The sequence below is a fragment of the Odocoileus virginianus genome, chromosome 12 (assembly GCF_023699985.2).
Source record: "Odocoileus virginianus isolate 20LAN1187 ecotype Illinois chromosome 12, Ovbor_1.2, whole genome shotgun sequence".
Lineage (NCBI taxonomy): Eukaryota > Metazoa > Chordata > Mammalia > Artiodactyla > Cervidae > Odocoileus > Odocoileus virginianus.
In genome coordinates, this window is record NC_069685.1 from 67,209,400 (window position 1) to 67,222,421 (window position 13,022).

The window sequence follows — 13,022 nt, forward strand, 5'->3', positions numbered from 1 at the left end:
CGGAAGCGAGCTCTGGGCACGTCGGGAACTGTGGTCCCTGGTTGCCCCCGCCCCCACCCCGAGCGCACGCCCGCCGGGCGCGGAAGCTTCCTGCGCTCTGAGGCTGAAGAGTTTCGGTGTTGAAGCCTCTTCGTTCCTGCACTTCTCTCTGCACCGCCTACCTAGCGTGCCTGCCTGGCCCCAGCTCAACGCCATCCCCTCCCAAACCCGCCCTGGTCTGACCTGGCTTCTCAGGTCTTCCGCTCGGAGCCCCTAAGGCCCCCGGGCCTCGGCCCCATCTCTGCCCCAGGCCGTCAGCTCCAGATGGACACCCACATTCGCTATCCGCCCTCTCACCGCTCACCCGGACCCCACCCCCTGCAGGCCCTCTCTCCTGGGCGACCCAGGGGCAGGTAGCCATCAAGCCCTTAGATCCAAAGCCCTCACGATCCCTTCAGCCTCTTCCCTCCGCCAGACCACCGCGTTGGGGTGCCCCGGGCCGAGCCTCAGACCTCTTTCTGCACTCAAGCGCTGGGTGATCTCACCCGGGCTCGTGGCTTTAAACACCTGTGTCCCTTGCTTCCCAACACTAAATGGCGAGCACTCCTGACTCCTGCCCTCTAATCAGGCACCCAGTGAACTCGAATTCAACATGTCTGCTAAAGCAGAATTCTCTTCCCCCTCTAGGGTCCGCTCTCCTCGGGTTACCACTATCCAGCCATGCCGGGAGCCAACACACGAGACCCTACCCATGACAAGATCACAAGGGAGAAAACCTGACCGGCAGGGCGGATCAGGTTTTCAGGGGTTTCGAAAAGGCCAGCTCACGAGATCCCACCCATGACAAGATCACAAGGAGAAAGCCTGACAGGCAAGGCAGATCAGGTTTTCAGGGATTCCGAAAAGCTGCCCCCGGCACTCACCTTAAAGATGGTATCTGTCTTTCTGATGCCTGCCTCAATGGACTACTCCCTAATTTCTGTGACACAGGCAGAAGGCCTTCCCCGATCTCTTCCCAAATAAGAATCAGTTTAGAACTTTAATCAATAAGTTTCCCGGGTGGTGGTATTTTATGAGATTATCCAGGGTGAAAGGAGTGTTTTAATTTAAACTCCTTTGCTGGCATTCTAGTTTGTTTGGCAAATGCGTTTATGCCCTTGGAACTAATATGCATGATTGCTTATAATACCCTAATCATAAAATAACATAAAGAACCTGATCATATAAAGGCCCAAATAGACATAGAGCCCTTCGGGGAGTGAGGAAGCCCTATTAGAAAACACAAGAAAAATTATTCTAAAAGTGGTTATTGGATTGACGTTTGCTTGCTGTGTTTTTGCTCTTAATGTGCTAAGGTTGTGTTATAGAAACCATTGTTAATATAGTTAAAGATCTAGAGAAATAAGAGCTTAGCCCTAGTGTGGTAACAATGAGATGGTTGTTAATTGTCAGCCAGGAGTGCTAGGCAGAGGCTGCCTCACTGAAGCGGCAGAGTCTGTGTGGGGTAAAACTTCTTAGATAAATGCAACTGACAACTTCTGCAGAAGGATTAATTTTTGTGTTAACAAGGTTATACTTCTACTTCTGTACTATTGCCCTATGAGACTGCTACCTTTCAGTTAAGGTCACTGTAGAAACAGACAATAAGTTTACATTCACCTGACCTGCATAAAATGCTAATAGGCCCCAAGGCCAGAAGATAATGTACAAGACCCTCATAAACAAATAAGTATGCAGAAAACACCCTGGTTTCGTGAAGGACAAGCTGACGTAATGTTAAACTATCTTCCCCTCAGAAATGTACCAACTTAGGGTATAAAAGCTACGGTAAAAAAATAAAGCATTGCCAGACTCTGCCAGACTCGGCTGCACCCTCATCTGGTCTCTCTCTCCCCTCTCTTTCCATCCTGAGACTTGGCCCTATCAAGGCTGGTCTCATGCGTCTTCTCTCTCTCACCGAGGCTGTTCATCCTGAGGGTACCCCCTGGATCCTGCCGAGGCTGGACCCCAGCACAGCCAGTCACCCTATACAGCTCCATCTCAACTCCCTCAAGGGCTTGTCACCACTTGTAATCCTGTGCTAACCTATCTGTGTGCTGGCTTACCACACACATGCATACACACACACTCTCTGTCTGTCTGCAGGGTGAGACATAACTTCCCCAAGAGCCAGGATCCCAACTACTTGCCTGCTATCCCCAGGCGCAAGCAAGGCGTGTGCGTGCCGTGTGCTGCTGCTTCAGTCGTGTCTGACTCTTCAACCCCATGGACTGCGGCCCGCCAGGCTCCTGTCTATGGGGTTCTCTAGGCAAGAATACTGGAGTGGGTGGCCATGCCCTCATCTAGGGGATCTGCCCAATCCAGGGATGGAGCCGGTGTCCCTTGCGTCAGGCAGGTTCTTTACCAGCAGCGCCACCTGGGAAGACCCAAGCAAGGTGCAGGGCATGCCTAAGGGCTCAAGCACCATCTACTCTACCCGCCAGCAGCATCGGGCACTTCGTGGAGACTCACATCCCACATGCCGGTTGATTTTAAGGTCAGCATGCAAGGTGATCAGAGTCACATGTCTTTGAAACTCTTTAGGGAGGCGCCAAGTTGGAAACCGACTCACTGGCTCATTGTCATCCCATGGGGGCAACAGACCACTGTTTCTAAGGCTTGTGTTTGGGGGCCAGGCATAGCAAAAACTGGTAGTCTTGTAACTCAGTGGGATCAAGGGAGGCCCAAAGGGGTCACAGAGTCACTCCAGTGCAGGCAGCTCCCCTCACCCACTGCTCTTTGAGAGTGCCCAGGGCTGAGACCCTGGGTCAGATGCAGATGAGGGCATGGCTGTGGGAAGACGCCAGCAGGGGATTTATTCATCCTCTGGCCATGGTCTGCACAGAAGAGGTGATTGGTCCCTCTGGTGGGGCACGGACTCCGTGCTGCCAGGGTCATTCGCTGAGTCATCTTTGGGTCTGGGCACAGGCTGGAACTTGAGCAGGACAGGCGGGGTGAAGATGGAAGCCTTCAGAGACGAGGACAGCACCTCCTCGGCGGCGGCAGGGCTACTACAGACTGAGGTCCTGTGCAGGAGACACAGAAGACATGGGTTTGGATTCAGGAGGCGCACACGGGGCGAGCAGAGGAACACACCACGGAACCCAGGCCGTGTGATGGTCTCGCTACATTCCTGCTGCTGGAAACCCCTCACGTGGGATGTTTGCTCAAAGCTGTCCATCGCAGCAATGTTTGTGACTGTGTAAACCCAGAGGTGATCCAAATAGCCATCAGGGCAAGCGGCGGTGTGAGCCTGCCTTGATTTACAAAAGCAACCAATGCATTGGGACTCTTGTATTTTATGTATTCATTTCTGTATTGTGAACTTTTCCCCATAGAATATGTTCTGCTTTTGTAAACTTTTAAAAAACAAAAACAACCCATTTTTGATGATGGCACCAGGAGGCAGCACAGCTCGCTCAGAGAGCAGCACGTGACAGGATGCGGAGAACTGTCCCCACTAAGGGAATATTTCAGCACGCAAGAGTAGTTGAGTGAATGATGCTCCGTCCACACAATGGGGTGGGTATCCTGCATTTATTTCTGTTGAGTTTCTAGGCTTTGGGGGGGTCCTGGGTTTGTTTTTCTTGGTTTTTTTACAGTCCAGGTCTTTATTTTTACACCCTGCCGGCCATGAATTCATAGGGAACGGGTTCCAACAGTTCAGGTTCCTTTCCATTGGTCCTCACAAAGTGTGCTTCTCTGGGTGGAGCAGGCTGGCACTTCAGCTGAACCCAAGTCCCTTTCTCTTTGGCTTCCTTCTTTTTCTGATCATTTTCCTTCACACGTTTTAGGAAGCTATCTCGGCTCTTAGAGTGCTTAATATGCTCGATACGCACATTAATTCTCTTGGCCAGAATCTTGCCCTTAACTTGTTTGTTTACAATGATGCCAACAGCATGCTGGGTAACACTGTAGACTCTCCCAGTTTTGCCATGGTAACATTTGTGGGGCATTCCTTTCTGAACAGTACCCATTCCCTTGATATCTACAATATCACCCTTCTTGTAGATTCGCACGTATGTGGCCAGAGGAACAGCTCCACGTTTTCTCAAAGGCCTAGAGAACATGTAGCGGGTGCCCCTCCTCTTTCCCTTCGTGTTGGTCATTTTGGCGAGTTACTGGAAGATGGTGGTTCTAGCCGAAAAGGGGTTTGGTTTTTTTTTGCCACACCGGGCAGCTTGTGGGATTAGTTCCCTGAACCAGGCATTGACCCTGGGCCCTGCAGTACCGAATCCTAACCACTGGACCACCAGGAATTCCCGGCACTGGTATTATTTTAAATGGGGGAATTATATGCCATGTGAATAATACCTGAAAAAAGCTGTTTAAAAACAAACAAAAAAGCCCTCTAACGTAATGAAGCTGCAATCTCAACACTCAATGACATGGGAAATACTTCACAAAAAAAGCTAATTTAAAATAAAAGAAAACCACACATTCAGGAAACACCTGATTTGCAGAACCATGTATAGATAGATCCCAGGGCTGCCCCCAGCAGATGGAATCGCTGCCTTTATGTTGGGCGTGGGCAGTTTGGTTCCGCTTTCCCACCATTACAAGCACTGGGAAGGGGCAGCCTCTCTCCAGCTTTAGGGTCCCCGATGACAATAGGGCACCTCCCGGAAGTGGGAGGGGCCACCACCCTGCACTTCCTCCCAGGGAGCACTCACCAGGGGAAGTGGAGCTTGTGCGCGTGCTTCCTGGTCAGGTACGAGAAGTGGAAGCCCCCGGGACTGAGGACCAGGGGGGTCAGGTCGACCATGTGGCTGCAAGACAGGGTGAGGCAGGGGGCTCAGCCTCGGTGCAGGGGGGCACGGGCCGTGCACGAGCGGAGGAGGGGAAGGGAGCACTCAGGATGCAGGAGGAACATCTGAGAGGGAGGACTGGATCCCGGATGGGCCAGAGAAGAGCAGTTTCCCCTAAGCCCTTCTGTAGTCTGATTGGGGCCCCGAATGAATCCTCCCACCTCTTTGGGTTTGATGACAGGCAAGTCCAGTTTAATTTCACTTCAGACCTTGAAACTTCCACTTTCTCCAGCTGCAGGAAACAAAGGAAACTGGACAAGCGTGGGGTCCTCCTCGGGAAGAGAAGCCCCTTCTCCAAGAACTAGGGGGACGCTGTGCCTTTCCGCCAACGGGCAAGCATGCCAGGTCATGCTGGCGGCCAGCTGGGGCTTGGTGTTAGGGGGACAGGGCCTGGGAGCTTGCAGAGGAGGCCCTGACCCTGCCTGGGGGCAGGTGACGGGTAAGGGGGAGTCAGGAAGGGCGCCCAAGGAGGAAGGGCGCTGCAGAGGCACTCCGAGGGCAGCCTGGAGGATGGCCCCCGAGGGGAGGTGGGCGGCGGGCATCCCCTGGGAGCCCTGAGGTCCAGCCAAGCGCCCTGAGGTCAGGCAGGTGTGGTCCCGCGCACCCCCCACACAACACTGCGAGCAGAGCGGCCCTCGTCATCTGCTTGTCTACTGCTGCCTGCAGAGAAGGTTCTGGGAGCCTCTCCCATGGGGCCAGTGAATCACTGGGGTGATTCTGAGCAGGGTGCAGAGGCTGCCCCTCCGCGGACCACTGACCGATGTGCTGGGCAGCGGAGTGAAGGGGCCAAAGACCCTGGGCATAGTGTAGACGGCGGGTGGCGGGGCCGCTGTGGAGGCCGTTGCAGCAGCAGGTGGCAGCGGTGGTGTGGGCAGCGGCAGGGCTGGGGGCAGGCATGAGGAAGTTGAGCTGTCCTGCAAGACAATGCGTTCCGGGTTCTTCGGTCTCCGCCTCCTCCTCCTCTTCTTGGCATCTGGGACAGGAGGCGTCGGTGAGCACCCACCCCAGGCCTGGCCAGGTGTGGGAGGGCAGACACAGGCCCACACAGGGCACCGGGAGACCACGCCCTAGGCCACCGTCGACGGGCACCCACACGCACCATCTCCCTGGCCCCTCGGCCGCCCCACAGGGAAGTCCGAACCACCCAAGGCACAGGCCAGAGCCCCGCCAGGTTGTGTGCCAGGACAGAATTCCATGGGGAGTGGCGGACTGTCACCACCGAGGTTAGCCTGCCATCCACCCTGGAGTCACCCGCGGTGGAGTCTGCCAGTGCCCCCGAGGGGTGTCCAGGCCCCGGACAGTGAGCCCACTAATGCCACCCAGCCCTGGGTCATCCTGGGGGTGTGCAGAGGGCCCACGGGGAGGTAATCCGAAGTGAGCTCAGGGAGACACCCGGGGCCTCCCCGCGCCTCGCCCCTGTTCTCATGAGTTTGGGTCTTTCTACGGTTCAAATCTAGAGCCCATCAACATCGTAGGGGTCAACAAGGCCCTCAGGAGAGAATGAGCGCTGCTGGGGGTGCTGATGGGCTATAAGGCTGAGGGCCTGCACCTGGAGCAACCCTGGCCTGAGTCCCCATTCAGCACCACCACTCCTGTGTGGCCCACATAGGCTGGGCAACCTCCCTGGGCCTCCATTTCCTCTTCTATAAAACAGGAAAAAAATAAAAATAAAACAGGGATACATAACGCCACGATTCTGAGATGGGCATACCAGACTACCTGACCTGCCTCTTGAGAAACCTGTATGCAGGTCAGGAAGCAACAGTTAGAACTGGACATGGAACAACAGACTGGTTCCAAATAGGAAAAGAAGTACGTCAAGGCTGTATACTGTCACCCTGCTTATTTAACTTATATGAAGAGTACATCAGGAGAAACGCTGGGCTGGAAGAAGCACAAGCTGGAATCAAGATTGCCGGGAGAACTATCAATAACCTCAGATATGCAGATGACACCACCCTTATGGCAGAAAGTGAAGAGGAACTAAAAAGCCCCTTGATGAAAGTGAAAGAGAGTGAAAAAGTTGGCCTAAAGCTCAACATTCAGAAAACTAAGATCATGGCATCTGGTCCCATCACTTGATGGCAAATAGATGGGGAAACAGTGGAAACAGTGACTGACTTCATTTTTCTGGGCTCCAAAATCACTGCAGATGGTGATTGCAGCCATGAAATTAAAAGACTCTTGCTCCTTGGAAGGAAAGTTATGACCAACCTAGACAGCATATTAAAAAGCAGAGACATTAAAAAAAAAAAAAAAGCAGAGACATTACTTTGCCAACAAAGGTCCGTCTAGTCAAAGTTATGGTTTTTCCAGTGGTCATGAATGGATGTGAGAGTTGGACTATAAGGAAAGCTGAAGAATTGATGCTTTTGAACTGTGGTGTTGGAGAAGACTCTTGAGAGTCCCTTGGACTGCAAGGAGATCCAACCAGTCCATCCTAAAAGAGATCAGTCCTGGGTGTTCATTGGAAGGACTGATGCTGAAGCTGAAACTCCAATACTTTGGTCACCTGATTCGAAGAACTGACTCATTGGAAAAGACCCTGATGCTGGGAAAGATTGAGGGCAGGAGGAGAAGGGGATGACAGAGGATGAGATGGTGAGAATGGCATCACCGACTCGATGGACATGGGTTTGGGTGGACTCCGGGAGTTGGTGATGGACAGGGAGGCCTGGCGTGCTGCGGTTCATGGGGTCACAAAGAGTCGGACATGACTGAGCGACTGAACTGAATACCTTGGAAATCTGTCATGAGAGCTACACATGCTGTGGGGGTCAGCTGTTGGATGAAAGAGTGCCGTGAGACTACCCCCACCCCCGCCCAGGTGAGCCAGGGCCTCTGATGCTCAACAAAGGCGTTCACCGCCATGGTACACCCCTGAACATGGACACACCCAAGGACCAGATCCAAACCTCATCACAGCTTCAGAGCAACCGTCCAAGACACACAGGCAGAAGGGAACAAGCAAATACACCAGGGGACCCCGACAAGGGACACAAACTGAGTGGGTTCCCCAAAGGAAAACACAGTTCTTCAGTCCAGGGCATCCGGGGGAAAGCGAGGTCACCCCACCACATAGGGGGTGTCAACAGAGTGGCCTCTTCCTCAGTTGCGTTCCCGATGTGGCAGTGAACGCGGCCACCTTCCAGCTCCACCCTCACCTGTCCCCATGTGAACTCGAATTTGCTTCCCACCCAGTGTGCGGGCCTCCAGGGGTCCTGACTGACCGAGCCGGTTTGGAAAGCCCGCTGTGGCCCCGCTGTGGCCCCGCGGGGAGGTGTGAGTGGGTGGGCCGGCGCAGCAGGCCGTGGGCTCACCCTGGGAGTAGAGGTGCACGCGGTGGATGCGTCTCTTCAGCTGTTGCAAGCGCTGGTGCATCTCCAGGGCGCCCATGCTGTTAGAGCAGTTCAGCTCCCCCTGGACCGCACACGACGCCTCGGCCTGCGAGGGCCGCAGGCGAGGCAGGGTGGAGGAAGCCGGATGCCTGAGCCGCCGCCGCTGGGAAGCCCCCACCCCGCCGCCCGCGCCGGGGCCCCCCGGCCGCCCCCCGCCCGGGGCCGCCCCGCCCCCGCCCGGCCGGCCGCACCCAGAGGAAGGAGAGGAGCCCGCGCCGCTCGCGCTCGGCCTGCTTGCCCTTGCGCACCGCGCGCTCGGCCAGCGCCAGGTTGCGGTCGAGACTGCGGAAGAGGCGGCGCAGCGCGCGCTCCATGCAGGTCGCCGCCTACCTCTCAAAGTCCTCCTCGGAGATGAGCTGGCAGAAGGTCACAGTCTGGGGGAACTCGCTGTCGAACTCGTCCAGGACCTCCATCCTCGAGGGCTTCGGCGGCTCGGGTGCCTGGGGACCGAGCGGCGGTCGGGGCGCGCCCACCCCACCCGCCCCGGGAGACAGGGAAGCCCCCCGAGTGCTGCAGTTCCGCCACCATCCAGGCGGGACTCCCGGGGTCTGAGCGCACCCAGCCCACCCGCCCCGAGGGCCAGAACTCGACTGCCCTTCGGGGCTCGGCCCGGGACGCACCGCTGTCCCCCAGCCACCGCGCGCGTCGCCGCCCGGACCGCTCCCAGGAGACCGCGAGGGGGACGGCAGCACGTGACAATGCAGGCGCTCTGCGCATGCGCCCTCAGGCTTCGACGGGGCCCACCCCGCTCCTGGCCGGCCAACTCTCGCAATCTCTTTTGAGACCCTGGTACCTGGGCTGCCTCCGGGCCCCTCACATCCTGGCTGCTCCCCTCCTCAGGGTCTGGGGGACGTGAGGGACGTCAATGCCCAGGAGACTTTTCCCTGCCCACAAATCCTGTAGCCCCGGAGTTTACACCTTCTTTCTGGACTCACTCTCCAGGAGGGTCTTCATGATCCCTTCTTGGACATCTTACCCTCTCCTTAGTCTCAACCCAGAACTGACTGAACCCCAAGTTCCCTGGGATCCAGACCCACATGTACGTGTCCCTGGGGGGGATGTTTCCTGGGCATCTCACACTCAGCACATCAGAAACTGGCAGCTTCTTTCCCCCTCCACAACCTGCTTCTTACTTTCCCTCTCCTACCTGGCCAGGGACCAACACCACCATCCATTCCAGTCCCTGACTGGGCGGGGGGGGGGTGCTCCGCGGAGTGCTATTTCTTTCCCCTCCCCACACCCCCTCCTGTCAGCCCCAAGATCTTGAGATTTTTTTCATCTCCTACCACCAAACCTCCGAACCACCAGCCCCAGCTGTCCCCAACACAGGTGGCCTTCACTTCCTCCCACTTTAAGGTCTCCCTCCTCCAAGGAAGGAGAAGCTCTGGCCTGTGTATCTTGCCTAGGGCTGCAGACAGACTCAGACACACCTGCCTCCAAATCTCCATTCTGTTGCCTGGCTGGCCACCTGTGACTTAAGGACTTGACTCTAAAATACACAGTATGTGCTTTTTTAATACCAGGACAAGCATCCTCTGAGAGGTCAGGCAGGCCCTTGATTAACATCCCCTTCATGTTTATGCTGATACTTCACGCTTTATATGTTTCTTTGGATTTTTAAAAGTATGCCGTGTTGAGCACTGCCAAAAACGAAATGTTTGCTGCTTTCAGGGGCTCCTGGTCTAAAGAGGGCTTCAGCCACAGGTGGAAATGTGATCTAACAGGCCCTGGTCGAGGAACACTGGGTGCCCTGGAGCCCAAGGAAGGCTTTCCTTAGGAGGGGACATTTGAGCAGAGACCTGAGTTCCCAGCAAAGGCAGGAAACAGCTGCATGGCGTGTCTGGCCATGGGGTATAGAGTCTGCACAGGAGCAAGGGGGGCCTGAGTCAGGTGATCCTGGGTGGAGGAGCCCCAAGGGGTCAGGCCTAGGAGGTAGACAAGCAGGTGCCATTGCCCCTCATCCTACCCAGGGTGCCAGGGCTCCCACCCCAGGGCAGGGGGTGAGGTCACCGTCCCTCTGGGCACAGCCACTGATGAAGGGCACTCCCAAATGCCCCTTCAGACACAAATGGGCCCCTCTCAAGGAGACAGGCTTGAATGGCTGCCACTGGGCACACGAAAATCCTGTGTGTCTGGTCCTGATGCTGAGGGGGCCCTGCAGGCACGCCTGGGGCCAATCTCTGTGGCAGGTCGGCTCCGGTCCGCGCGATTTCAGCTGTGCGGGTGGGATGCTGGGCACCTCACCGTCCCGCCTGCAGGCTCAGGGCAGCACACGTTCCTGTAAGAGAACAAGTGGGCATGGGTGGGGGGCACGGGGCTCCATTTCCTGAGCCCGCCATCCACCCCAGCTAGCACTGCTCCGTGGAGGACCCAGAACGTTCTCCCCAGGCATGCCAGGAGGGCCAGGCTCAGGGCTCCCCCAGGAAGTCAATGCAGGTGAAGCTGGGTCTGAGCCAGGCTCAGGCCGACCCTTCAGGCAAAGCAGTGGGCCTCTCTGTCCACAGGGTCCTGACCAAACCTTGAGCCCTCAGTCTTACCTGAGAGTTGGTTGCAAAGATCCTCTTCAAACTATAGCTTTTCTGAGTCTGCCCCACCCCCTGTCCAGCCACAACCTAGATGGAGAGGTTGGGAGAGAACCTCCCAGCTCTGCCGTTCTGATCCTCCAATGGAGGGCCCGCAGGCCCAGCTCCGCACCTGTGCCTCCTTGCTGGTTAGTGGAGTGAAGCGGCCAGACTCCCTGCCCGGGCGCTGTGGGTGGTGAGCGGGGCCTGACCGATGCCCTTTCATCATTGCACTGCTTCCCAGGGGCGCACAGTAGTGCAACAGGGAAAGAGTGTCAGGCAGGCCTGCCAGCGCCTCTCCCGGTGGTCGACCTGGATCTGAGACCCGGAATGCAGGCCCACTGGGGCGGGGCCTCTGCCTGGGGGAAGGGTGCCCTCTGACCCCAGAGGCCCAGGCCTGGCCAGGATCTCAAGTTTCCATGGAGAAGAGAGCCCACTGGGAAGGGGGAGGGGAGGGCGTGCAGGCCGGGGCCGGCCTGGGGAAGGGAAGTGGCACTGTGGGGGAAGGGGTCTCCAAGGCTGGTCCCAGATGCTTTGACAATATCATTGCACTGCTCCTCAAAGCACAGTAGTGCAACCTCGTCAGAGCACCTGCGGCCAGCAGGAGGGACTCCCGCCGCCCCCGGTAGACGCAGGGCGGGAAGCAAGCTCAACCCTGGGTGGGTGGGGCTAGGGCCCATTCCTAGACAGCAGGGCGCGGAAGGAATCTCACCGCGGGGCTGCCGTCCTTGGGGTCCCAGGACCCCCAAGGGAGCCAGACCTTCCCCGGCACCCTCCGGAGAGCCGTGGGTATGCGACCCCAGACAGAGGGGCGGCTCCAGCACCTGAGCGAGAGCGGACCGCGGATAGGGCACACACACAAAGGAGAGGGGCCCGCGCTCCTGTGCGGTCAGAAGCCCACTGGCGCCTGGGGCGAGGGTGGAGACAGCCTGACGACCCTGCGCTCTTGCCCGGCCTGCGCCTCGGAAAAAAGGGTGACCCCCCCCTAACTCCGGGCCGGCGCGCCCCCCGCCAACTCAGGCCCCCGTCCCCGGCCCCTGGCTCCCAGCTTGGGCCCCTCATTCTGTCCCGGTAGACTCCCTACCCGGCGGCCCAGAGAGAAGAGGGACGAGGGGGCTTCCCGGCCCTCTGTGGTCCCCTGCTCGGAGCGGGACGCCCGGGATGTTGGGCTGCGCCCCTCCACACCACCACCCCCCCCCCACCCCGGAGGAGAGGGCCACCCTGCCCCGCGCCCCCACCTCGGACCCAGCTACTCACGCGGCGGACGCCCCTTCCTCCCCCCGGGCCGCGGCAGGTCTCGGGAGGTGGCGGAGAGAAGTCCGGGCGGCCGTCCGCCCGAGCCTCCCCCCAGGACCACCCCGCACCTCGTGGCGCCCTCCGGCCGCCGGCTCCATCTTTAACCCGCTGACAGGCGGCGGCCCGGCCCCCGGCTCCTTAGCATAGCGCCGCGCCCATTGGCCGGCGCCGGCGCCGGCTCCGCCCCGAACGCGCCCGTTGGCTGGGGCCAGAGCGATTTCAAAATAGCCTGCGGGCCCTGATTGGCCGCGCGCGGGCCGAGGCTACGGCTCCGCGGTTTTAACAATGAGTTCTGCGAACACTGCCTCCCCATTCATAACTTATCAAAGGGAACTTTGCCCGCCTTTTCGCAGCTCCAGTCTTCGCGAGTTTTCATCGCCGCCCCGAAGAGGCGCTTGGAAGCCCGGTGGGGGGCGCCGGGCGCGCGGCCAGACCCGCTGCGGAGGGGGCTACGACCGGAGGAAAATGTTCTGTCCCTCGCGCGCGCGCGCTCAAGCCTACGCCGGCGCGGCTGCAGGCTGCCCCGTCTGGCGTACTGGGACTGCTCCCGGTGCCTCCCTCAGTGGCGTGCTCGGCTGCAGTGGGCTTCATGGCTGGGGTAACCCCCTCCCTGCTCAACCCCACAGCATCGCTGGACTTGAACCGAATGAGATCTGTCTGAAACCACCGGGTGGGCCTGGACTGTGTGCGGGACGCGGTCTTGGAGCTCCCCGCCCACCCCCGCCGGAGCCTTGTGGATCCGTGGAAGGCACGGGGAAAGGGGCGCCATTCGGGTCCCTGCGTGATCGTGGATAAGCATTCATTCAGTGCTTCCCGGGGGGCTGATGACCCAGGAGGATGGACATGGCGCCGCCGGCCCTCACAGAGCTGCAGTGTGTATGTTTGAGGGGGTAGTACTTAGGCTACTGCGTATCTGGGCCCCCTCCTCTTTTATTTGCTCA

General features: G+C 58.1%; 2 protein-coding genes and 1 long non-coding RNA gene across 4 annotated transcripts; all 3 read right to left on the reverse strand.

Moving 5' to 3' along the window:
• Nucleotides 1–2,809: 2,809 nt before the first annotated feature.
• On the reverse strand, nt 2,810–8,903 carry LOC110147718 (uncharacterized). Of its 2 annotated transcripts, XM_070475712.1 has the most exons (7): nt 8,845–8,903; nt 8,416–8,664; nt 8,147–8,270; nt 5,585–5,799; nt 4,988–5,058; nt 4,692–4,787; nt 2,810–3,044 (listed from the first exon to the last, which is right to left on the reverse strand). In XM_070475712.1, exons 2-7 carry the CDS (start codon nt 8,536–8,538, stop codon nt 2,834–2,836), a joined length of 840 nt encoding a protein of 279 aa, XP_070331813.1. In that variant the 5' UTR covers nt 8,539–8,664; nt 8,845–8,903; the 3' UTR covers nt 2,810–2,833. The 2 variants fall into 2 exon arrangements, with proteins under 2 accessions (XP_070331813.1, XP_070331812.1); XM_070475711.1 differs by lacking the exon at nt 8,845–8,903 and having other exon boundaries at nt 8,416–8,828.
• LOC110147720 (large ribosomal subunit protein eL21-like) lies at nt 3,597–4,142 on the reverse strand. Its single transcript, XM_070474685.1, has one exon. The coding sequence runs from the start codon at nt 4,125–4,127 to the stop codon at nt 3,636–3,638; it is 492 nt and encodes a 163-aa protein (XP_070330786.1). The 5' UTR covers nt 4,128–4,142; the 3' UTR covers nt 3,597–3,635.
• Nucleotides 8,904–9,800: 897 nt separating the features above from the next.
• On the reverse strand, nt 9,801–12,167 carry LOC139037859 (uncharacterized). The gene is made up of 2 exons (XR_011490813.1): nt 12,043–12,167; nt 9,801–10,502 (listed from the first exon to the last, which is right to left on the reverse strand). It is a non-coding gene; the product is annotated as an uncharacterized lncRNA (long non-coding RNA).
• Between the last annotated feature and the right edge of the window lie 855 nt (nt 12,168–13,022).